This window comes from Perna viridis, chromosome 5 (assembly GCF_037379345.1).
Source record: "Perna viridis isolate PV_CMFRI_1.1 ecotype Kerala chromosome 5, ASM3737934v1, whole genome shotgun sequence".
NCBI lineage: Eukaryota > Metazoa > Mollusca > Bivalvia > Mytilida > Mytilidae > Perna > Perna viridis.
Genome location: NC_142449.1, coordinates 17,956,359 through 17,983,907, shown reverse-complemented (window position 1 = coordinate 17,983,907; position 27,549 = coordinate 17,956,359). Strand labels below are relative to the sequence as shown.

Below are 27,549 nucleotides of genomic sequence, written 5' to 3'. Positions count from 1 at the left end.
TTTGAAAACATTAACTTTATTTATGTACAAATATAATTTGGACGGTCTTGCTCTATAAAATCTCATAATTGATGCTGAAAAATACAAAATGAGAGAATGATAACAACAATTGATAACAAAAAATAACAGAAATAATTCACAATGCATAAAATGATATTGTATCAGTATTAAAACCTTTGTCTAAAAAATCAGAAAACAATCTGCAGTAACATCAAATTATTACCCGTAGATAACATACTGTAGATGAACCTTTAAAAAATTCATCAACTTATTAGTTAAAGTTGATAAAAAATCAGAAAGGTCATTACATTACAACCTTAATCAAGATATTATTTTAATTTTTTATATGATAGGAAGTAAACAACATTATATCTCTACTAAAGGTGGTCTTAATTCATCAATCGAATACAAGAAAAAATATATATGCTTGTAAACATCTTAAAAATTAAATCCTCTTTCAGCCAGTACTATATCCAACTTCTGGAATTAGAGCTGAACTTCCCTTGATTAATATATATATAACAATGATGAACTTCCTAAGGTAGTTAACAAAGAGATCAAACCTATGAAATGATAGAAATTTAAAATCTCCTCATTAATTGTCTAGTTAAATTTCATTAGATAATGGTCATTCAAATCAGAGATGACCAATTTCATTTCCTGATATTAACTGTTTTACTAGCAGTATTCAGAAAAATCATATTAGAATAAGAGACTTTATTGTCAAGGTGTGTCACATTTCACCATTTGCATATAAAGATATTGCAGCAATTGTAAACAATGCATCCAATATTATCTAAGAAGACAGTCAGACAATATCACAATGGAGAAGTTTGCATAGATGATCTATGATTATAATAATACATAAATACACATAACTATTCACATAGCACTACACAGTGACAATTCATGTCAACACAATGGGGATGTGACTTGTTTGTTTATTCCTAAGTCTGCCTTTTTTTACACACATCAATCAACAATTTGGGTTTCTTATAAATGCCAACATTCATCACACTATGTATGTTAAGTACTATATAAACACTGTCTAGTCTAAGGTACAGTGAAAACCCCTCATGATTGTTGTAAACTCTTATGATCGAAAATAATTAACATTTATATAACTTTGAAAAAAAGGTATCTGCACATGTAGAAAATTTCAATGAAAAACTGCTTTAATATACAATATACAACAACAGACTGAAAGAATTTCTTATGCTTAGTAATGGGGTAATACAATTACCCCTGCCATGTCCAATGCAAGTATTAATCTAACAACAGCTGAGCAAAATGTACAAGTATTCATATCCCATAGTTAACACACTCACATTTTCATCACTGGACATAAAGGAGATGCCAACAATTTTTTGCATAGTGTAGTGACTATATCATATATCTAAGTCACTTAAAAAATGTTAGAAATGTCTAATTCTGATTTCATTGTTATCATCCAGTTCCAAGCGGACATTTTCCGGTATAGAAGGTCTACGTTGAGGCGTGGATGTTGATATTAAAGCATCGGTTAGTTTCCCACCATCATGTCTAAATCCCTCGCCAAAACCCAAACTCTGCCTAGATTTAGAGTCAAGGTAAAAACAAAACTAAAACGTGCTCCATGCAGACTTTCAATATTCCAAAATAATATTTAATCTTTTGTCCAACCTGATTCAAAATTTTTTTTAACTGAAAACAGCCAATAATAGCATTGCTATGCTATTCTATTACAGAGAAAGGCATTAATTGGCATGAAAATCTGCATTAGTGAAATAAAAACTGTGAAGTTAAACAAGAATTAAATTCTTCAAATTGTAATAAAACGTATGAAGTGAAAATATTAAAACAGTTAATAGATATTCTAATGCCAAAGATATAAATTAAACACAGTAAACACTAACTTCATATGCTGAAAATTTTAATTGACATTTATATGGATGGGAAGTTTGTAAGATCCTAATTTTTTTTAGAAAACTTTGAAAAATTTCTAATTTCATCTTTTAGTCTGTGTTTTAGTATTATTAGTAATATTACAGGGTTTTCTCATTTGTTAGTTATACTTTCTATCTAAATTAGTAAAAACAAACACACAAGCATGCAAAGCCTAACACAAACAATATGGCCTCTACAAACAACAGACCACACTGATTGCATCATATTAATTATTAGCAAAAAAGCAAACTTTTAGTTGAACACAAAACACATCAACTAGCTCTAGTAATTCATTTGATATTTATTGTTTGTGAAAGATGTGTGAAATTTTAATGAAGTGAACTTTCCTCTTCTTCTACTAAAGATGAATTAACACCAGACTTGTAACAAGAACTGTGAAACAATGAAATCAGTTTCCATTTCCATATGTGAATAATATATATACAAATACATGTAGTTTGACTCCAAACTTTCCATCGTGAACAGAAGTACATATTGTACAAATGATAACTAAGACAACACAAACAGTACAAAAATGAAAGGGTTTAAGTCAGTTAACATTATGATTTGAAATGGTAATGTTAGAAAAATTAGCATTCTTTTAGTAAAAATTTAGCCAAAAAGGCAAATGACATGGGAAAAGTTCAAAATTCAAACCATGGTAAATATATGCAACATTAAATTTTGTCCACAATACGTTCATAGAAAATGTTAATGAGATTGATCTAGACATCACTAAGTCATTATGTTATGCATGAAAATCACTTCATGAGCAAGAATTCTGTTTTCTTCATTTCATAACATTTGTACTTTTGAGATATTGCTCATTGTCTCAAAAAGAAATTTTGTATTTTATATTAAAAACTCTTAATTTTAAAAATATCTAAAATAAATAAATTTCTTCTTTAAATATATGCATTCTTACATTTTAGAAATGACCCATGCTATGATACTACAGCAATACAAAGCACCTTTCACCTCTCTACAATATTAGTACACTAAAGCCACAATCCTGTAGCACTACATTCACAAGTGTAACCATCTCAATCACAAACAAACTGTCTGTAAAAATGACAATCATATAAATAAAAAAATGAAATAGTTAAATGACTTTTCATGAAAATAATAAACCAGTAAAAGATCAAATAAACTCATATTAGAAAGCACGAAATAAATGCTAGAATCCATTTTGAATTTTATCATTTCTCCTTAATGGCCTTTCAATTAGGGAAATTTCTTAATTAAGTACAAGTCTCAGTAACTATCAGGCAGTGGATGAAACGTAGACAGAAAAAAAAACCAACAAATATAATATAGTTGTGTACTATTAATGATAAAAGAAGCCACATTTATCACATCTTTTCCCTAAAATTAATTTTGCCTGATTCTTAAAAAGATTCATACTCAATAGTAAAAACTTCTCTATACAAAATAATTTTTTTCCACATTACAGACAGTATAACATTAGCACCATACTACATCTATTGGGACTGATTGTAAAATGGACGGAATCATGAATGATAAAAGTATTGTCACTAAAATATTGAGATTGTACTAGACACTAATACTAATTGTATCATCAGACTGAGGACATGCATTAATTGGTTAATCAGTCATGAATTAAGTACCTTTTCATAAGAGTTTTAAAATTAAAGATAAATTCTGTTATTAAAGATAAATTCTAAGTTAATATATAAAATATACAGGAATGTTTTACATTCCTAACTTGTTAAAATAAAATTTGGACGGATATGAAAATAAACAAAGATAAAATCTGATTGGCTAAGAAGGATACACAGATCCATTATCTGATCCTGGTCCTTTGACAGAACCACTAAAACTAATATCCTGGCCAAACTTCTTCAGCCATTGTCGTTGTTCAGCTAGTTTTTCATGTGTTGAGCCATTACTGGTGGGAAATTGTTCATGTAAACTCATACGAAACTGTCTCAGCTGATCCCTACAAAGTATTCACTTTCATGAACTGCTACAAAAATAGTAGTAAATGGTTATATCCATTTCACCAAAATGCAATATGTCTGCTGCTTTTACCATTTTATAACCTGAGCTCTAGTAACATCAGTCACATAAAATTTTTATTCCAATCATTTGAACAAAGACTATAAGCTGTGGCATAAAAAGATGAAAAAAAAATAGTCTATTAAAACTGTAGTCAGATTTTCACCATGTCAGATTTTCACCATGACCTTAACTCCTGTCAATAAGAAAGACCCTTAAAGAGCTGGTTCACATGCCCAAAATACTCTTATATTGGATTCAGTACCAGAAAGTGTGAAAATTTATCCCATTTAAGTATTTATGGTTACTTTCACGTCATCCAAATTTCAAGGAACTCAGACAGTAAATGAAGGCTAACATAAGAACAAGGGAAAAACTGACAATATTGGACAGACCCATCAATAACACTACATCCCCTCCAATTTTATTGTGTGGGGAATAGTAACTAAGAATACTTCCAATCCCCCTTTTTTAAAGATTTCAATATTATAAGAACTTACCTAACAGAGCCATGACCAACTGAAGAATGAGCAGGTAATGTTGTAGGAATACTGGTCATTGGAGGTCGTCGATCTGATAAAAATAAAACATGAAGTAATTTAACTGTATGAACTACAAAGAAAATTTTTTTTTTTACAAAGTTACAGAAACAGTAATAAGTCTTCAATCTTTATTTCAAACACCATAACAGTTTCATTCAAATTTAATTGAAAGAATTTAGGAAAAAAATCATAACAAGACAATAACAAACCTCCAAAATATTTTCTCCATTTTCTTTCTAATGACTGTTCAGCAGAGAGCACAAGACTGGAGTAGTCTACTTTGTGATTGGGATCCCTCCTATACAATAATAGAAAACAGACATAACTAACATACCAAAAGAAAAGAACAATTATAAAACTGACTTATAGAAATTGGCTACAGCATAAGTACTACATAACATTCGAATTTCATAAACTATAAGTGTATCAATTTTCATTAATTCTGCAAAATGAACCTACTGGCAGGTTTTAATTTTTGCAGTTTTGGAAGTTTCTCAAGTACTTTTTACACTCATTCATGAATCATGAAAACATGATAGATTAATATGATTACAGTATGAATGGTTGATTCTTGTTAGATTGTTTTTTTATCTTTTGTATTTTTTACACTCAACTTGTATTTAATATGAGAATGTAAGTAAAATATAATTTGAGTATTAGCTCCTTTACATCTATAATATATCCTTATTGCATTTGAAAGGAAGAACAAGAGGTATAGTTTTTTTTTTTTGCATTTTCAACAGATAGGTCAATTTGATACTTGGTCCCCCATTAAGTTTTTAGTAACATCCATTAATTGCTATACCCCAAGAAAGTTTCATTAAAACTATCAAAACTTACAGATATGGATTATATTCTGATGTAGAATGCTGTTCCACCCAAGCTGTGGTTGGAGGCTTTGGCATATAGATAGGTATGTATGAGCTTGGCTTATCTCCAGGTCCTGTGATTCAAATCAAGGGCAAATAACATACAAAACATTGTAATGAGATATAACTGATTTAAAATGAATCAATTCATTCTTACATTCTTCAAACTCAAATATGAGAAATTGAAAGGTAGTTAAAGATAAGTTATGAGCAGCTACTTATGTTTCTCTTTACTTCTTACTTCATATCTATATCAATAATCTTCCCAACTCCATTGCAGGAAACACAGAAGAAATAACAGACAATGAAGCTAAGAGTTTTAGTCCAAAATTTAAAACCCTATTGTTTGTTTTTTTTCCTAATTTACGAGTGCTATACATCTTTTTACATAAATATTTACCTTGACCAGGACTGGGTGTATTTGGCACATTATTATGACCGACAATATTTATAATTCTGGCAAGTTCTGAGTTGACTTTTTGTAGAGAGTGAGCAATAGGGTTGGTTCCAGTGGCCTGTAATGTTGACAGTGTCTCTGTTGGTTGGTTGTTCTGTCGACTCAATGCTGAAACAAATACAATAAGATTAAAATTAATGAAACTCTTAAATTTTTCACTGAAATTCTAAATTGTGAATGAGATTAAGTAGTGAGTCGGTATGGATTTATTGCAGATCACACAAAAGATAACACACAAATGTACAATTGACAATAAACAATGACCAGGTCAACTTCTAAATGACAATGTTAATAAAGAAATCATTTTGTGAATCAATAGTATTGGTCATGATACAAACTTACTGAAAAAATTATTCGTAGCAATAAACCTAAAGGGTTGTTTTATTCTATTATTTTTTACCTTAGGTATCTATTTGATGCTGACAGTTCGATCTAGTATTTGATGGATTTTTCTTCCTATTCTTTTTTTAATATTTCATTGATCTAAATACATAAACAGAGTAAAAAAGATGAGTACCTCTGATGACATTGTCAAGGTCATTGTCGTTACTGCTGATACCACTACTCTCCTCATCACTGAGGTCAGCAGATGGCATCTTAGGTGACTTGTACTTGTATTCAAAGGGAGAATACTCTATCTCACTATCACTGGCAGACTGAAAAATAAAATGTAGGATTAACTTTTATAAAATTCAAAGAAAATGGTTGAAAAAAAAATATTCGAAAGTTAAAGAATGGATGAGAAAGAATTGAATAAGATACATTGAAATGATTTTTTTCCTATATGTATCCTAAAAAACATTTATAGTCATATAAATAGTTTCAGAAACATCTGCTAACTTAAGCGATGAAAATTTGACATAAAGTTAAAACATTACAATACACAGCTTTCAAAGTTTTCTTACATCTGTGTAGAATCTGTTACGTAAATGCCTTAGTTTGCGTTCCTTTTCTCTGACTAGTTTTGATCCAGTTTTCATATGATTAGCTAAATCATCCAATTCTGCAGTTTCCTTGTCAAGGGACTGTTGAACAGACTCAAGAACACCAGCAGACATAGCCTTTATAACATGGAATAGAATTGTTTGATTTTCATACATTCGCATGTAATAAACAGTATTAACAAAATATACATTAATTTTGTGAAGATAAAGAATAAATAGAATTATTAACTACAAAGTTAAAGTAAAGAATCTAAGTTGAAATAGACACTGAAGACTAACTAAACCATCATGATTTTACCTCTTACATTTGATTTACTTATTAAAACATAAGAAAAAATGAAGAAAATTATGTATTCACTCAAAAAAGGGGTAATGTAATGAATATTAAAAAAAATTAAGATCTATTGCTGCAAATTAAACTGACCCCTTGACCCTGTTTGATCATATCCTTCATCAGTTCCTGTCTAGCTGCTGCCAATGATGCCTGTCTTCTCTTCAGAGAATGTCTCTGTTTACGTAGAAAATCTTTGGCCATGGAGATAGAAGATATTTCTTTGGCAAATTGTTGTTTAGTAGCACCACTACAAGAGATTAGGACATTTATAAACCCAAGGTTAAAATGATAAATTAATTTACACAAAAACATGTACTAACTATATCTGTGTGGCATAAAACCCGGTTAAATTTCTTACATACCATATAATTTCAAGACAATGTACTATAACAGTTGTATTCTTCCAATGGACAAAATTATAACTAATGATAACTGTTCATCATACAATAAAATTATTTTTTTCATTCAGTTACCTTCATAATTAATACTAATGGATGAAAAAATCATAATCACACAGAAATCAAGAAAATATTATGTTTTACAACAGTATAATTTATATCTACCTTGACTTGTAAGCTGGTATATCATCATACTGACTTTCATCACTCAACAAATCTTGCCAGATATAATTAGCTGACGATGGATCCTGTTCAATAGAAGTAAACTTGTAACCATTTTAAAATACTCTAGCTATTGTCTCACTGATAGCATTGAAAGATAGGGAGAAAAAAGGCAAATCACAGTCATTACCATTAGTAGATGGAAGAGCAATGTGTGAATACAAGACTCATTTCATTCCTATTATGAATCACTGACTGGTTAAAACAACATTCTCAGTCAAATAAGTGTACATGTATTAACTACACTGATGATCTATGTCAAAATACTAGAAGTTTTATCAACGACATATTTGTCCTGTATGGTAGACATGCTTTTAAATAGATGGTCAACATTGGATGAACTGTGGTCCACTATTTGCTCGCCAATGATTGAGACTGGCTAAACAGTAGTGGTCAGTATAAAATCAAACTTACATCATCATATTCACTTCTATCATGAGGTTTCCTCCTTCTACTGACATCTGAAGAAAATAAATTAGATTTAATTTTTAATTCACTAATTATTCCAATATAATGAGATATATGAATAAAATATAATTAAAAAAAACCAATTAAAACAGGTGTCTGCAAAACATTTCAAGTTAGATTTAATGACAATCCTTGGGATATAACTATTCCATGAACTATAATTGAAATTAATCATGCTAACAAAACACCATTCTTACCATCCTCATCACTGACGTCTGTATCTTCAATCCTTGGTCTTCGTTTCCGTTTCTCTGATTTTAGACTGGCTCTTAACCTCTCATCCATCAGGGACTTTTCTTCTTCAGCAGCATCGATAATTTTCTGATTCAAAGTGGTAAAGTCTTTACTCTTCCTGTCTATTTTGCTCTGCATTTCACTATAAAGGAATATCAATCAGTCAAAATTTCATGAAAGTCAGTTTGACTGTCCTGAAACTAAAAATTACAACAACAACAACAATGTAAAACAAAATGAGTGAAATGAAAATGGTTTTGAAATGTCACTATGCTGACCTATGAAAAATGCTTGTGTCCTATCTAGCCCTTGGTGAGATCTACATTTCACAACAAGTACATAAGGTGAAGTATTGACATTTATTAACTTGCTACCTAGCTTGCAAAATCAGTGCAAATTATTCTTTATACTTCAGCAACTAAATCTAATAGTCTGAGACATCTATTCTTTTTCTAAAATTCTAGTTTACTAACAGTTTCATATAATACCTACAGGAAAACAGTTGAACTAACATGCAAATCTAAATTTAAGTACAATAGAACTAACACTAACTCATTCAAGTCATAAATTCTATAATTTGATTTTTCAATAAAAAAAAAGGTCATTATTCAACTTCTGTAGAAAGGCAACAATTAAGGAAGCATTTCAAGTCTTGAGGGATATGTTATTGGTGCCTTCCAAAAAGACCAACTACTGCACTTCACTGATCTGCATTTTAAAATATTATACCCCTCCTCCTTTGTTCAAGAATTCAACTTTTTTTTGGTAATACATGTATTAATTAATTGATCAAATACCTTTGAAAACCGAAAATGCACACATTAATGTGAACAGAGCTAAGTCTGTACAAGCTTTGCTGACACGATTTAAGAAATCTGATTTACCATGCTATATAAGATACAAGAAGTTCTTAAAAGCTAGGTATGGTGAAGGTGTTTAGACTTAAGTTCCCCCTCCACAAGCAAGCAATGTAGATTTCACTAATACCTGTAATAAGAACATCTGCATAGAGAATGCTGATAGAACTAAACACCATGAAGCACTCGTATACATAAAGATTTGTTTGAGCATTAGCAGTGGATACATAGATTTATTGTATAGCAAGACAAAATTTCCCACTGAAATTAACCCAACATGAATGTGCAATATACAAATATGTTCCCACATTGCACTACTATACAGTGCCAGTACAACCAAATTTGGAATAAAAACAAAACATGAATATATGCTATTCAATAAAACAGGTTATTGCAATAATATTTTGAAATATTGTACTTCCTATGATTAACATTGCACTCTGATGATCATGCAATATTTACATTCTAATAATTAGCACAATATTTCCCAATATTCATGATGCAATTACCCCCATCAAAGTACAGTATGTATGGTGAAAGTTGAGTACTAATATGTTCAAAGCTAGATTTTAAATAACAATAACTTCCTATAATATTTACATATTGACATGACAGAAGCAGCTCTAACTTTAGCCATAATATGGTACAGTAATATTAAATATAGATATGATATTACTACATGCAAGGTATGTGTATACATGTACATGCTAGATTTATCATGCCTAAGACACCAAGATTAATCCATATTAATAGGATGTGTGACTCATTTATTTTTGTAATATTTTTATTTGAGTAATTCATTCTGCATAATTTAATTAATAAAAAAAATTAAATCACTTAATGGCAACTAATCAACACAACTTTTTTTTTTTAAATTTAAGAAGTTTATTTTTCCTCACCACAAATTCAAACTGTTATCAAATCTGACATTTTTGCTAAAGAAAATGTACATGTAAATGATCAATAGAAGGTAACAGGAAGAGAAATACTTATATTTTTCATTAATATAATTCTACAAGTGCCAACAAGATTTTAAAAATTTTGATTACATTTTCTTAAAATCTGTGATGTTCTACATTTATTGTATGTGAGACATGAAATGGTAATAACATATGGTGATGTTAATTAGAGACATGATGCAATGAACAGACAACATCTTGTTTACATTATTGTACCAATACTTACTATCTATCTATACTGCAAAATGTAAATCATGAGATGTCAATGGGGTGTTTCAATGAAAGAGTAATCAAGGGAACCAAGAAAGCATTTTGAGGCTTGTTTAACAGTTTCTCAAATATTGTGCTATGACAATGTCATAAGAACCAATTTCCATATGAAGATTCAAAAGGATACTAAATTGAGTACGATTTTTAAAAAATACATAAAATACAACTTTTTGTATATGATTAAACATAAGAGTCAAGTTACCCTAAAACCCTCTTGACTCCTCAACAATTCAGCAATTCTTATTCACCTTAATAATAATATTTAATTAAAAACAGGAGGTCAATCTGTAATCTGTACTTTTTTCCTCTGATCTTATTAACAAACATTTATCTATCTCTTGTAGATGAAAAGACATTCAAAAATTGGGGCTAACCGGGAAAGGTCATTTGACCTTTGATCGAGTTTTGAACGCATCAACAGTGTGTGGTCACAGTACTGCATTACAAAGTAAGTCTCAAACCTAATGTACATTTAAATGTCAGACTAAAATGTAATAAATGGACTAGGGCTATTCCAGAAAAATGTGTGTCCAGGGACAGAATACCCATTAAAGGAAATTCCGTAATATTACCCCCAACCAACATATTTATAAATCAATGGCATTCTGTCCCACTGAAGACACTTTTTTGAAAAATTTGAGAAAAAGTTACTTTCACTTTAATACTGACAATACCATCTGGAATTCCTCAACTCACACTCATGGGCTTGTCCAGATTTTCTACATGATAACATCAGTATCAAAATAAAAAGTAACTATCATTCTATATAATTCACTTAATTTATGTTCACAAATTTCCACTACATAAGATTTGGCAGCAGGCAGTATAATTTAAATAGTAATAGTACCACATAAATACATATTCTTCATCCCCCTCTTGCATCATCCCATTTATGAACTGATGACATAAGATCATTAGAATATCACCATGCAACCATAACTTACTTCATTTTTCTATTTATTTGTTCTTTGTTGAATTTAAGTTTAGTAATGTCCCCTTCTAATTCTCTCTTTTCTGTTTTCAATGCATCTATGGCATCCTGTATTGATCTGAGCTCCTCTCTCAATTGTCTTCTTTCTTCTCTCATTCTTTCTAATTCCCTTTCACCAAGATTAGCCGTTTTTCCTGAAAAGGCCACCTGTAAAATAGACTTCTATATGTCAACAGGTTAATCTACATTATGTATATTGTATAGCAATGTGTACATTTAATTTGTAAACAATCACATCACAAATCGATGGTAAAATGAATCACTCGACTGTTGAGTAAAATTTAAATATTCAACTTATCAACGTTATCACTATTAATTAAGGTTCCACCTATACATAAATTAATCACGTAAGATACATTTACAATCAACTCAAAAGCATCATACATTACACATGAATATGCATTATTATACATGATAATCTGATTTGTTTCATTTTCAATTTAAAACTATTTTTATTGTAAACAAAAAATGTTTTGTTTCCTTTTATTAATTCATTCAATCCTGGCTCTGACCCATTGATTGCTTCACACAAACCTTTATTTTGACCACAAGATTCCTACATGCATAATCTGTAATATGGTTTCCAAAAATGCCGTGAGAATTTTGCACTTGGACCGATGAAAAGCTGTGATAGACATGTATAAATATTGCATTTGATTTCACAAACTTTTACCTCTTGTTCCCTGTCAAAGTTTTCACTATCCTCTTTAAACCTCTTTTTCTTATCAGCTAATTTCAGTTCCTGGCTCTCTAAGTTCTTCATCATTTTGCTCAGGTCTGTTTTCTTTCTTTCATATTCTGTCAATTTTTCTTGATAATCTTCATCCTAAATAGCAAACGAATAGCAACACAAATGTAAAATATATAACTGGTAATTAAATCACATTCAATAATTGTACAAAGATTAAAGAAGCTTTTTTCTTTACTAATGAAATAATGGTATAACACAACAGTCCTAGATAGATATTGAACAAAACATATGTAATTTTGAAGACTTGAAGTAACAATTATAAAAAAAACTTTCATAAACTTAAAAAAATTAAAATCACTGTAGTTGTCTTTTTATATATATGGAAAGGTAATTGTATGAAAACAATGATTTCTGATATAATATACAGCTCAGCCAATTTAAAACCAAATTTGAAAAAAGGGGTCTAGGAATAAGCCCCTCGGACAAAAGCCCCCATCTTATAATACGCTTAATGTTAATTTAAAAATATATATTTATTTTTGTTTGTTTAGTTGTTTTTCTTTAGTGTTTTTTTTTATTTCTCTTTTGTTCCTTTTATACTGGTATTGCATTTTATCGCATTTGTCTTTTTTTGTGTAATTTTTAATTCTGTTTAGTGTATTTAGTCTTTTGTCCTGATAACTCACTTCATCCTCTAATTGTTCCCTCAGAGCATCTTTCTTCCTGTCAAATTCTCTCTGTATCTCCTCAATATCTTTGTCATATTTCTTCTGTAGCTGTCTTGACTCAAGCTTCAGTTTGTCATCAAGCAATGTCTGTTCTTTCTTTTCCTGAAAATCAGATTTTGAGATATTTGAAATGATATCAATGTAATAAAATACTCACACCTTAAAAGTGAAATTCAGAGGTTTCCACATATTTCCTCATTACAGACTTATCATATGTCAGTAATGATGCCCTTCTTGGGGGATAAAAATACTTTTGTATCTTTCAGATCCTAATCATGCCAAGCACAATGAGAACTTGGTTTTTTTTTTATACCTGTCTATTGTAATCATCCTTCAGTTTCTTGACTTCACTCTCATGGTCTTCCTTCAGTCTCAAGATCTCTTTTTCTTGTCTGTCTTTAATTTCTTTACGTCTCTCATCCAGAACTTCACTTAACTTAAACATAAAAAATACACATTTTTATCAGTGACCAACTTTTTTAATGTAACTTAAATCATTTTTGTAGGAGGTCATATTATCATATTCTCAACAAGCAGTATCAAACACAGTTAGTATTAAACAGTGTAGTTTAACTGTTTATTTGTTACTATTCAGCGGTAAAATATAATCATAACCTTTTACCAAAAATGTTAACCTACATTAAGTGAAGACCTTCTATGTAATGGTGAAAAAAGGGATGGTAAAATGTTCAAAATTGATCTAACTCGAAATATACATTTTGGATTTTGCAGAAAATTTACCTTAACATGTATTTTAAGGTACTGAACAACTGTATATAGCTGGTAGTTTAAAACAATATTGATCCTTTCTGAAGTTATCATCATGAAACCGTTGGGGGGACAGACAGACAGACACACAACTTTTCAGAGGGTATCACATAATACCTTGCCAATTTTTGTGGCTCGGTATAAAAAATAAAGTGATTGACTCATTTAACATCTATTTCAAGTTGCATTATTTTATTTATAGAAATCCTACCCCTCTATCTAGATCATCAATTGCTCTCTGTCTTTGTTTAGCCATTTCTAATTGTTGTTCTTTTTGCTCTTTTTCCTGCTCTTCCAGTCTTCTTAACTCATTTGTTATTCTCTTTAAATCCTATAAAAAAATTAGTTAAAAAAAATACTTTACTACATCTTCACCCATAAATATCATGTAAGTGATCACTTTACCTCTACCAATGGTAAGTAATTTGAATTATCAAATGTTGTCAATGAAATTGAAATTTGGACAATGGACAATAGGAATATGTAACGGCCTTTCTTAAACTTGCTAAAGGTAATAATTTCTGTTTTAATTAGTACATTATTCAGCTCATTAGTAATGAACTGCAAATGTCTCTACAAATCCAAATCACTGATGACTTCAGGACTGTAGACTGTAAAGACAATACCACTCAATAACAATATAAATAAGATATCACAACTGTGTTTCCACATGTTCTCTAACATATGCTTTGCAAAAAAAAATGTGAAGTAATTTGAAGTTCTGGTGATACCTTATCTCAATATTTATGCACTCTTACTAATGTAAAGAACTTTTTTACAAAGTTTCTTCAAGTATCAATTTATCTTAGAATGAACTAGAAAAACTGTGAGCTTACTATCTTGATACCCTCACTCCCCCATTTAAGAACATGCACCTTTTGACCCCCATATTAATTAGGATCAAAATCTAAATATAATGAAAGAGGGAAACAAAGACCAATACCTCATCATGTTGATCTGACATCTCTGTCTTGATTTGTTCCATTTTATTTTTATGTTTTCTTTCCATTTCATCCTTCAGTTTATCAACCTCAAAATCATATTTCCTCTTCAGTGATTCTATCTTGGAGTTCTTCTCATCCTCTAATCTTTTCTGTTCATTCTCAGATGATGATTCAACCTTCAATTACAATCATAAATGAATTGATAAACAAATAGGATTATATTTTCATTTAACTTCATTAATAATACTCATAACACCAGAAACATATTCTATTCCTGTTACTTTTTCATGGACTTATTTTCCTATTATTCTGAGTTCCCTGTGCAGGAAAAAACACTTTATCTTAAAAACATAGTGACTGAAACTACTCTTCTTATACATCTTATTATAAATTAAGAGATAAAATTAATGCTGCTTGTATTCATTCATAATGAAATAACTCTTCTTTAAAGAAGTTTTTTCTTAGACCAGATTTCAGTTTATTTTTTTACTTGGTTCAGTGCTGTCAGAACTCAAAAATTCAGTTTTTATTTTTGTGACTAAATTCATTTGCCTTGTTCACAATACTAACAGCATCACAACAAAGTTGGTCCAGTAAGGGCAAAATTTGGCCACAAAATCAAAGTATATCTGAAGAAAATCTAATGCTGTTTCTCAAACTCTTTATTGTGTTTTATAATTGATTCGGATGGTTTATGGTAATAATTTGAACATATACAGTCATATATGCCCTTCAAACTTGATTGAAATTGGAAAAATCTGTTAAAAAGACTGGAAAACACTAGGTTTTGTGCAGTTTTTCATTCTTTTAACAATGTGCATGTTCATTCTCATGCTTCATATATTTTGTGTATAATTATTGGTTACAAAACGTGAAAATATCTTGAGTGAACAAATGTGTGGCCAATTTCATTCCACAGAAAACCATTTTAAAAATTGCAGAAATATCAAAAGTATAAAATTTTTGTAAAAGTTACATAAATGCATAATGTTATTTCTGGAATAATGTCATAAATATCATCAAAAACAGTTTGTATTCAGTGTTTAAGTGTAAAAAATCAGCTTTAATCAATTTTTAAAAAATGCACCAATTAAGAGGCCAAAAGGGGTCCTTACCGACTTTCTCCTTTAGAGTAAGTGTGGTAACAGTTGCTAATCAAGTTGCTAATCAATGTCATAATAGATATAAAGAAGAGAGTTCAAGCTAGACAGATTTTTTTTATGCAAAAATTGTGAACACACAAAACTGTTTTTGTGATATTTACAACAGCATTATGAATAACAACTGATACAAATCAGTTACCTGTTGATTTATTCTATCGAGAATTTCTCTCTTTTGTGATTCCAACTTTGTCTGTTCATCTCTCTGTAATACATTAACTTCAGCTCTTAAATTATCCAGAGCTTTATCCATCTGTTTTCTGAAAGGAGAAAAATCCAGATGTATGCTATACATCCTTCAAATGATGTGCAAGAACATTCAGTTAATGCACAGGTAAACGATTTCCTTTAACTACATGAGGTGAACATAAGATTTATCAATTTGTGAAACAGAATCATGCTTGACTTATTTGAGAAAAAAAATAACTAAGGTTTGTAAGTACTTGAAAGAGTAAAGGATGCAGTTTTGTTCATATTTCACTAAGAAATGAACCAACAACAAGTCTTCTCAGTCAATCAGGGTTGGACAGGCATTACTTTCTAGACTCAATCACACAGAATTTAATATAGCACTGGTACATATATTACCAGTGTAATGCAAGTACCAAATAATAAACTCTAAATATTTTTAACATCAATTTCAGCTATTACTTTAAAAAAAAAAAGTTATAACAGTGAACATACATAAGAAGAACAAGCATGCTGAGACACCATTTACAAGAATGTACAGAAGATAAGACAGGGGAGACAATTATTCAAAGGGTTTGACTTTCAAGGTAGTTGTGGTAAAATACAATCATGCAAAAATAAAAACAACAAAAATAAAATAAGTACAAGTAATGCAAATATTTAACGATTTAAAGGTACAAAAGACCACAATACCTAGTCTTTTTTTTTTGTTTTTTTTTTAAATGATGTCAACTTTTTTTTGTTTTATCCAAATTGAAAAAAAAAGACTGCTGGATGAAAAGTATGGAGACCATCACCTATCAAATATTGAATAATATTTACATAAAAATATTTGCATTGTACTGTAAAATTCTGAAATGCCATAACCATATACATGCCAAAGATTTTCAACAAATCATGCTTTTATTTGAACAGTTTCTGTGGTTTTACCGAATTTCTATCTCCTCCACGGAAAGTTGTTTATCAGTTTCCTCCTTGATTTTTGACAAAGATTGTTCATTTTCTTGTTTTAAAACAGATGATTTTTCCTCCAATTCTGATTTAAACTGAGTTTGTAAATTGCTGATAAAAGAAAGAAGTCTTGAACATGATAACTATGATAATAAAAATATTTCATAACCTAATTTATCATAAATATTGGTAAACTTCAGGTTGAATGTGTTCCCAGTGATATTTGCAGTGACCAGGCACAATTTTAACAAAATTAGCTAAGAAAATACTTGAAGATTTAAAGAACTGCATGGCACAACATTAAATAGGCTTTGGGAGACAGTGACTAAATTTTGAAATGTATAAAAGATATAAAATGATATAAGTATAGCAGATGTAGATACATAAGAGCTACTACTACTTAGATTCCTATATAAATATATAGGATAAAGGGTATGTAAAATGTATCAAAAAAAGTATGACAACAATACCTGATATACTCCTCATTTTCATCTTTCAGTTTTCTTTCTTCTTCCTCCTGTTGTCTCTTTATTTCTTCTCTTAATTTCCTTATTCTTCTGTCTTTGTCCTAAAAAAAGTTAGACTTCAAAATTCAGTTACTTTAAATTTACTTACAAGTAATTATACCATAAACCATCTTAAAATATCAAAAGATATAAGCAGTTTTAAAAAAACTCATCATGGCTTTTCAACAACTTTACTACACAAAATTATCATCCAGGTGAATTGAAAATTTATGAAAATTCAAGAAATTGAAAATGGTATATACAAGAATTAAATCTTTGTGATAAATTCTAGCTTTATAACAATTGCAAACAACAAACAATAACTGAAACCACTATATACAAACCTCAAGCATTTCTAATCGTTTATCCTCAAACTCTCTATCAAGTTTTTCTCTAAGGCTATCATATCTAAGCTCACTTGAGGCTCTCAAATTATGTTCCTCCTCAACAGTCCTGGAACCATGAAGTTATACAAGTGTCACTATTTCATGAAGCTCATACCTTTAACATTGTGGTTTCTTATATTACATTCTTAAAGTCATATCTCTAATATATAGCAAAATATTCTAGCACTTAAGGAGGTTGACCTAGGGTAAGGGACACAACTTTTACAAACCATTTGAACGTTTGTATTCAACAATTTACAAATAATTTGAACATTTGTATTCAACAATTTACATCAATCTCATGTAAGCATCAAAGTAACTTGGATTGATTACTGTCTGTTTCAATTGAAAGTTTGACAGGTTTTAGTGAAATTGAATATGATACAAACACTGATTTCAAGAGTTATGTCCCTTATCCTATTTCTACCTCAAGCTGTTCATATCTTTTGTATAAAATAAAATAAAAAATTCCATAAATTTTTTATATGGTATCATATCCATCTACACAATACCTATGTTGTATTTTTGTTATCTCCTTCATATAGCACAGGTAAGTACTTCTATAATAAACATTTATTTGGAAAAAAATAAGAGTGAACTGTGTACTGGAACAGCAATTTATACAACAAAGAAAATATTAAAATCTGTCTTAATCTACTTCCTACACTTACATCTTATCCTCATAGCTATCTTGTCTAGTTGTTGACATTCGTCTGTAATTCAATTATAAAATCATTAAATAATTTCAAAAATAATTATTTCGAATTTCAAGAAACCACTGAGAAAGTTATGATTACTTTTGACTACAAACTACTAAAGGTACCATTTTTAAGTTTGCAATGAGTTCATGAAAGGCAAAATCAATACTGCTCACAGTTTTTAAATGATACTAAACAATTAAGATTGGAAATGTGTTTTGATAGAGGTCTTAAAGTTAGTAAGATATAACAAATTTACTACATGAAAGAAGTTCAATTTATATAATATTGGCTATTATTCTAACATTCGAGCTAAATAGTTAACTACTTTTGCAATAAAGGCTTATTGAATAAGGGACATTTCATTAAGAAAAAAAGATTTTTTACAAACATAGCTTCATTAAATTATCATCTTTTGATTCAACATTACATACTTTTCTGCAGCCATGGCAGCAATCTCTGCTCGTTTTTTTCTTTCTTCCTCAAATCGATCAAAATGAGGGCTCACTTTACCAATAGGGGAATCCCCTCTGGCTGTTGACATGGCTGACATTGTACCCTCAAAATCATGAAGCTACAAAAACATTAAAAGCTGTTGAACAAAGTTTAACAAAGTAATGACCCTTTAAGGTGTGGAAGGCTCATTACCTTCAATTTTAATTAAACATTTGATTGATGTAAAATATTTGCTTCAGGATGATTGGGTTATTCAATAGTTTATAGTGTTTGTTATCTTAAAGAAGCTCTATTTCATCTGTTTCAAAAATAACTTAAAAAGTCCCATAAGTCAGACCTTTGTAATTACCTCCAAGAAACAAATATTGTCCAAAAAAATTATTCAAATCAATGAAAGCATTTTTGAAGTCATCATATGACATATGGACAGAAAGACAGACAGTGAAATACCACAATACGTCTGTCAAAAGACAAGGAACATATACAAAATTTGATCCATAGCAGATTGGATCCCCCAAACATTTTGTCATGCTAAGTATATTCCCTCATACAGAAAGTTTATATTGGACAGCACCCAAAATTTCTTACAATGTTTGCCTCATCTATAATACGAGTTAGGCACAGCCAACAACTGAGCATCACACCTATAAATACTAAGCACTGACATTCTTCATTGAACAAAATGGGATGATAGCAATACAAACCTTTTCTAGAGATCCTCTAACAGGGTCTAAGGTACCAATATCCATGTCCATGATTCTCTCTGATAAATTCTTATCTATACCAAAATCCTAAAAAAAAACTTGATCAATTTAAATATGGCCTCTAAACCAAAAACATATGAAAAGATAGTTCTATGTTTTAAAGCAAACAACATATAAAAGTTATAAGACATTACCGATTAATTAATCTAAAAATACTACAATACTAATGTATGATTATATATCAACCAAGCTGACCTGATTAATAATCAGCTGATTTTCAGGCATACTTCTTTCCCCTTTTTGTTAAATTATTGCTGTTTACATTAATTATTTGCACACTGTCTAAACTTCAATTAATCCATTCAAATAACTCATACTGTTGGTTTTCAATGAACAGAATAACTAATGACTTTTTTTTAAAATTTTATTTGAAAAGTTTAAAGACTTACAATTTCCTTGCCAAAATCTTCACTGTCAGTTTCAGATTCACCCTTAGGTTGATTCTGGTCACTTTCTCCTGATTCCTGAAATACATGACTATCACTATGAATGAAAGTTTCCTGATGAAAGAGGTTCAAAAACACAATTATGTGAAGAATGTTGTTATAACTGAACAGAAGTATAAGTTAATATAAATCTTAAAGGAAAAAAATATCAACAGAGGGAAATATGTGAGTAGTTCTTACACATAAATAAGTAGTAGTTCTTACACATAAATCAGTAGTAGTTCTTACACATAAATATGCGAGTAGTTCTTACACATAAATATGTGAGTAGTTCTTACACATAAATCAGTAGTAGTTCTTACACATAAATATGTGAGTAGTTCTTACACATAAATATGTGAGTAGTTCTTACACATAAATCAGTAGTAGTTCTTACACATAAATATGCGAGTAGTTCTTACACATAAATATGTGAGTAGTTCTTACACATAAATCAGTAGTAGTTCTTACACATAAATATGTGAGTAGTTCTTACACATAAAGCAGTAGTAGTTCTTACACATAAATATGTGAGTAGTTCTTACACATAAATATGTGAGTAGTTCTTACACATAAATCAGTAGTAGTTCTTACACATAAATATGCGAGTAGTTCTTACACATAAATATGTGAGTAGTTCTTACACATAAAGCAGTAGTAGTTCTTACACATAAATATGCGAGTAGTTCTTACACATAAATATGTGAGTAGTTCTTACACATAAATCAGTAGTAGTTCTTACACATAAATATGTGAGTAGTTCTTACACATAAAGCAGTAGTAGTTCTTACACATAAATATGCGAGTAGTTCTTACACATAAATATGTGAGTAGTTCTTACACATAAAGCAGTAGTAGTTCTTACACATAAATATGTGAGTAGTTCTTACACATAAATATGTGAGTAGTTCTTACACATAAATCAGTAGTAGTTCTTACACATAAATATGTGAGTAGTTCTTACACATAAATCAGTAGTAGTTCTTACACATAAATCAGTAGTTCTTACACATAAATATGCGAGTAGTTCTTACACATAAATCACACACCATGCTAAAACTGCATACCATATTTCAAAACATTCTTACAAAAAGATTTAAAATTTCAAGCTGACATTTATTGAATAGAAATATATAGGTTAGAGCACTGCTGTTGACAAAAAAAATGTTCATATCTAAATAGTTTTTATAGTAACATTCTATTTCTTTTACTGACCTGATACTCCAAATCATTAGGTTGTAAGTTAATACTGTTATGTGGACGTTCTTCTTCAGGTCCCTACAAGACATTCATTACATATTACTTATCAAAGAAACAAATGTTAGATATGATTATTGTTCAATTTTACTGTAAAGTAGTTTCACTGTTTGTATTAAAGAAATGTTTCAAAAAGTTTATGATAACCTAAACCATGGATTTTTTTTATCTTATATCACAATGAAAGGTGTTTTATAATGGTATACAATATTCTTACACATTTCCATTGGTCTAAACAAGATTTCTATTCATTATGTGGTCCATATCAATTTGCATTGTATATGTTTCTAGATGATTTGAATGAAATTGAATCTCAACATAAAAATGTTGAAAAAATTCATATACATGTACATACACATATACTAATGCACTAATGCACTTTGGTGAACTAATTATTACCTTTCAACTAACCTAATCCATGGAAATTGAAAATAAAAAAAAGTGCCACCAAAACAATTCACTGTTACTCACCTCATCATCATACTCATTGGAGTAGATAGGTATTGACATACTACTGGTGAGATTCCCACTCTTACTCAGTTTTAGTGAGCCTGTTGTTGTATTAAAACTAGACTTGACCTTCAAATACAAATACATATAATTGTAGCTAAAAACATGAAAACACAACTCAAAATTGACAATGCTTAAATCAAGACATTGAAAGAACATGCAAGTCTTACTCAAAGTTGAAGGTTAGATGGTGACCAATGCTTTTCATTTTTTATCATCAGAGCAACAGGAGTCTTTGTCTTAATAACATTTCATCACTTTTCTCTCTTATTTGTAAGGAAATAGATGTATATCTTCTCATATCATTCTAATGCATGTTATCTACTGTAATAAAAATCAAACATTTTGTCTGATTATTAAGTATTTTATGTTCAATTACAAGGTAAAAATCTTGAATAAAACTTTCATCTCAGTGTAATAATATTTAGTATTTTTGATGCATTCCTAGTTGCCAAAAAAATCCAAACATCTAACACATGCATAATATTACAATACTATACAATCAACAGAGCACTAGATGATGACAAAATGATCATCAGTTTATTCTACTGCCACTTGGGACTTTCAAGTCATGCTGGGATGATTAACTTCAGTTATAGGATCAATGTAATGTTATTTGGGTAGTGGGATAATATTATTATTATATTACATATTACATGAAAATATCATATCAAATATACTCGGGCGAGGGGGGTATTTGAAAAAAAATGAAATCATGAAGCATTTAACTTCAACAAAGCAAACCACAACAAATCATTCACACATAAAGTAACACTTTTTTTTACTATGATACATGCAATTACTATTATTTTTATAAAAACTAAAGGCCATATATATATTTCTCTAAAACTTGGATCTCTCTTTGAAAATGATTTTTCTAGCATGCAAAACTTACTGTAGGAGAACGCTGAAGAAATGAAAAACTAATTAATTGGCAGAAATTAAACCTGGCTATCTTGTCCAGCTTTTCAAACAAGGCTATTTCCCCAATTTATTACGACTTAAGTCATCAAAAAACCTTTTTCTATGAATATCTTTCGGTCAAAACTCGAATCTTCTTTCATTAAAAGTTATCATATAGAATCTATTACAAAAGTTCACTACAAATGATAAATATGCAATCTTACTGGTTGGCTGTTTCCAGTTGATCCTCTGAGAGGGCCTAACGGACCAGAAGATCTCATGGGATCTAACCCACTACCATGCATTGTCGGTGTTCCTATACTCTGTTCTGCCTTTAGTGGACCAAGTTGTAACTGCTACAAACAGAACAAGATTGCTATGTTCAAATTATAGACGTATTTTATTTATTTCAGTATTAGTCTTTATTTCATGAATGTTTAAAGTTTATCCCTCAATACAGTAAACCTATCAATAATGTTTCTGTGTCTACACATAACAATTAAAATAACTATAGACAAAAAAAGTTCAGAAATTATTTTCATTCATTTTTTTAATACTATTACACATTATCACCTAAATAAGAACATAATGTATGAACCTTCAAATATTGATACAGTCTTGGTTACTTTTAGATTTCAAATATTTACAAAATATGTAGACAATACAAGTATCAGTGAATAATTCTTACCTTTTGTTTTCCTGGTTTGTCCTTCTTCTTTTTTCCTCCTTCATCTTTTCCAGGTTTATTTTTCTTTCCAGCTGAAAAAAAAAATTATACAGTAAAAGGTTGAACTTAATCTGACACAATGTTTCAACGTAATATAGCAAAGTTAATAATCAAAAATTCAAATTATTGGCTTTTTTAATTCTGTTTTCTGGCCAAAGTTTGGGTATAAGTTTACGCTGTTTTCACAATGTAAATTTACATATCAACAAATTTCATAAGAGACTTAAATGTATTACCTGGTGCTCCTGGTCCACTTGGACCTCCACTTCTTGGTGGTCCTACAAAACAGAAATCAACAAGAATTCAGAAAAATTCTTGTACGATAGTCTATTAATTACTGTGCATAATTATGGCAATTCTTTTATCCAAAGCAATAGGGAAGGGTATTATAGAATGCCAGCACAGTTAGAAAGGAATAGTAGAGAAGTAAAATTTGGTCTATCTGGTGCCCCCAATAAACTTTCAACCTGTAAGATGACCAAATGTACAGCAGGAAAATTATGGGAAATTGGTCATATGGCTATGAAAACTTGGCACAATTATGTCAATACAAAATTTCTAAATCCTTTGGTAGCACATTTTTCATAACTACAACAATGATACAAATCATGGTAAAAACTACTCATCAACATACAAGTTTGATAATTCATACATGTTATATTGTTTAATCAACATTTTTTATAGATTTTATACTAATTAGAATTATTGCTAGAGAGACAACAAGCCCCTCCTTAGAAGCCTTCACTGAATTTTAAATACTCTTATGGTATTTATCCTTAGACTTACTGGTTCTTGTAGAAAAGCAATAATTGTTTTGCTGCAGTTTTATTTATAAGAACACTGATGACATATATACTGAACAATTACCTGCTCCACCTTTGTTCATGTTGTACTTCATCCTTTCTTCAATGACCATCTGTCTATAGAACTCATCACATGGATGGTCCCAAATACTGGTCCCAGAAGCAAAGTTAAAGTAATACAGGTCTCCATTGGTATCTTGGCTAAAATAATTATTGTAATAAAATGAAATACAAAAAGTAATGATACCCCACCACGTTGCAAAAATGTTTGGGGTAAAAAACAACCTAAAATGGCCATAAATTTTATGTAAATAATCTAATTAAACTGAAATTCCTCATATTCAAAAACTATACAAAGTTTGAAAAAGATCTGTCAATATATTCTATAGTTATCACCTGGAAACCATGGGGGAGGGGTCGTACAGATGGACACACAACTTTACATAGGGTGTCACATACAACCTACTCACTTTGTGTGGGGGTATAAAAAGAAACTTTCTAAATCACCAATTCATTTAACAAGTTACAATGGAACTTAGCTTTACATGTGATTACCTTTAATATAAAAAATGTGAAAAATTTTAAGTACATTAAAAAACAACTCATTCTTATTTTGTGAACAGCATTTCAAAGTTCTAGCAATATAATCCAATGTCCTCACTAGATAGAAATGAAGAGTCAGCAAGACCCTCTTCATAATTTCAATTGCCCTGATAAACAGTGCCACCAAAGCCAACTTCCTATTTTCTTCAAATGCCATATATACTACGTGTATTAGGACAATTTGATAAATCTGAGGCGCCATTGTACAATGTATGTGTAGCACATAATAAGCCACATTACAAAGTAAAGTCCCCTCCTTCTCTACCTTCTTTTTTCAGATCCTAGCTAGAACTCTATTTTCTTCACTATGTGTGCATATCTAATGTCACGCCACAACATAACATTCATGCGACGCTTAATATATCAATTAAACATTCGACAGTTGTGCATCTTTTTCTGTCAGTTTCCAGTGTCCATTTTTGTCAAGTCATTTTAAACTAAAAATGGCTTCAACATAGCAATTACTACATGTATGGAAAGTAAAGTTACTACAGTATGCATTCCTTCTAATTTCTTGTCAAAAAGACAAATTTTAAATGAATGAAAGAAAAAACAAAAAACAAAGAGAACGACAATAGTATTTAATACAGTAGCATACCAAGGTCTCCAATGTTCAGGAAGAGGAGCTACAATTCCTTCTTTGGCAATCCACATTAAATGATTTTCTTTGTATGGGTCAATTCCAATAATCTGAGCATACTCAAATATCTCTGCAAATAGACAAAAATCTTCCACTTTAATGCCATAAAATCATAAACTAAAATCGATTACACAGGTAATATATACATTATAAAACATCACAAGTATTAAAAAACAAAATGTAGTTATTACAGGGCTCCAGTCAGTAAAACTGCTCTGCTTAAAATAAGATCCTCCAAATAATGTAAGTTATTGAAATCAATTGAACCAGTAACTATGAAAATTTATGGGCGTTACAATGTATATGCATATTAGCTACATGTTAATCAGTTAAATTGGTAAATACAGCAGATCAGAGAGTGCATGTAAAATAAACTTTAAATCATATGTGCCTCTATTGGGAAAATGCCAATTCAATTCTTCCAGACACATTGAAATATGGTCCAATTCATTTTGAGAATTAAAGATTTAACAACTATCTTAAGACAATTAATACTACATGTACCTTCCTCTGTTGGTTTGTAATTTTCATCATAGTCCTCTTCAAGGACTAGCTGCTCTCCCATCATCATCTTGAAGGGTTTTATGTGTGTTTCATCCAATTTAGAAGAAATATATAAGGCTCAGGAACCTAGAAAAAAACTGAGATTGTAGGGATTGTCAGATAATTTAATCCATTACATGAAAAACTTGGAAAATTACACTATAAACGTGTGGTACATAAAGAAATGTGCTTGACAAGCCACTATGTTTAAGCTGTACAATAAATAAAAACCTATTTAGTCAGGTATAAGATGACAATGTGTAGTTAATGAACAGACGTACAAATAAGTAAAATTTACAATATACTGAGTACGTGCTCAGTCTTAGAGTGTGGTAAGAGTTGGGTTTACATTTGTACATGTAAATATTCATTTAAATATAACAAACAAGTACAGGTTACAGACCACCAATTGCATTATCAATTTGGAACATAGGCAAAAAAGTCCTACACCAAGGTACAAAGTAGTCCCTTTAGCATGCCATTATAAAAAAAGTTGACAAAAAGTTTTTCAAAAAGGAAATTTTATTCTGATAATTTTGAGCCCAAAGTATGCTGCCTCAAACTTAAATAAACTAATTTAGGGTAGATGACTTCAGAGTGTCAGTGCTTCACTGCAAGGTGGTAAACCCCTTGTGAAATTTTGAGTTACATAGCAGTACATGTGTATGTTACAGGTGATATATGGTTATGGTTAGTGTTAACTTCAGGTAAACTACTGAGGCTCCCCTGAAAATGAGCAAATTAACATGGAGAGTAATGGGAATCTGAATTATAGTGGTTCGTACCCTACACTGATAAGTCTTGATCAAAAGACAATCTTCCCTGCTAGTATGATCAAGTGTTTCTTTTCTAGATTAAGAAAAAAACAGCTGGACTATTTCACTGCAAAAGATGATAGCTATGATTTGGATATGGCTATATCACAATGACGTTCTACTTGGAAGCTGAACACCGCTGTGCTCATTTAGTTTCTTTTGAGATTCAGCCTGACGTATAAAAAATAGTTAGAAATCAAATGAACCCTATTCTGTTCAATTAAATTTGTCTATCTGTGAAATTTGACGATGCTTTGTTAATACAGTGATGGTGTTCTTTAAAACATTATATTTTCCTTTGATTTACTTCAATCTATCTTCATGTTCTCAACATATCTGACATTTAAAAAAGTTGACATTTTGGCAACCGTGTTCAGACATGTCAATATCGTACATGTTAAAGCTCTTGTAATCAGAACAAGGAAAATGCAACCTTTTCAACTGATTATTCGAGTGACTTTGAGAGATAAATTTACATTTTTTCACGAGAAATCGCAATCTGAGCATTTCAAATGTGAAATCTTTAGAAATTGTTTACCTTTCCAACGACAGTGCATTCTTTTTTTCACCTGTTGAATTGTGGGTAATTTTC

The 27,549-nt window shown here is 30.1% G+C and overlaps 1 protein-coding gene across 8 annotated transcripts; it reads right to left on the bottom strand.

The window, feature by feature from the left end:
* On the bottom strand, positions 1-27,549 carry LOC148616351 (uncharacterized). Of its 8 annotated transcripts, none has more exons than XM_088583269.1 (37): positions 27,496-27,549; positions 26,104-26,229; positions 25,558-25,669; positions 24,421-24,557; positions 23,790-23,831; positions 23,515-23,585; positions 23,051-23,182; positions 22,819-22,830; positions 21,885-21,992; positions 21,372-21,434; positions 20,121-20,195; positions 19,672-19,758; positions 18,946-19,085; positions 18,485-18,526; positions 17,772-17,880; positions 17,392-17,489; positions 16,901-17,032; positions 15,924-16,041; positions 14,621-14,797; positions 13,889-14,008; positions 13,223-13,345; positions 12,868-13,011; positions 12,164-12,316; positions 11,444-11,637; positions 10,456-10,467; positions 8,377-8,555; positions 8,126-8,172; positions 7,655-7,737; positions 7,182-7,338; positions 6,719-6,874; positions 6,331-6,469; positions 5,757-5,921; positions 5,328-5,430; positions 4,697-4,785; positions 4,446-4,518; positions 3,722-3,886; positions 1-1,572 (listed from the first exon to the last, which is right to left on the bottom strand). In XM_088583269.1, the coding sequence occupies exons 2-37, from the start codon at positions 26,168-26,170 to the stop codon at positions 1,416-1,418; spliced, it is 3,981 nt and encodes a 1,326-aa protein (XP_088439395.1). In that variant the 5' UTR covers positions 26,171-26,229; positions 27,496-27,549; the 3' UTR covers positions 1-1,415. The 8 variants fall into 8 exon arrangements, with proteins under 8 accessions (XP_088439395.1, XP_088439396.1, XP_088439398.1 ...); XM_088583270.1 differs by lacking the exon at positions 27,496-27,549 and adding an exon at positions 27,265-27,284; XM_088583272.1 differs by lacking the exon at positions 10,456-10,467.

Bases quoted from the DNA above. Each gene is read 5' to 3' on its own strand.
- LOC148616351 (XM_088583269.1), bottom strand. From the start codon at position 26,170: ATGATGATGGGAGAGCAGCTAGTCCTTGAAGAGGACTATGATGAAAAT. The intron at 12,317-12,867 runs GTGAGTTATCAG...TTTGCTATTTAG, and splicing joins GGGAACAATTAGAGGATGAA to GATGAAGATTATCAAGAAAA. The intron at 4,519-4,696 runs GTTTGTTATTGT...TATTTTTATCAG, and splicing joins ATGGAGAAAATATTTTGGAG to ATCGACGACCTCCAATGACC.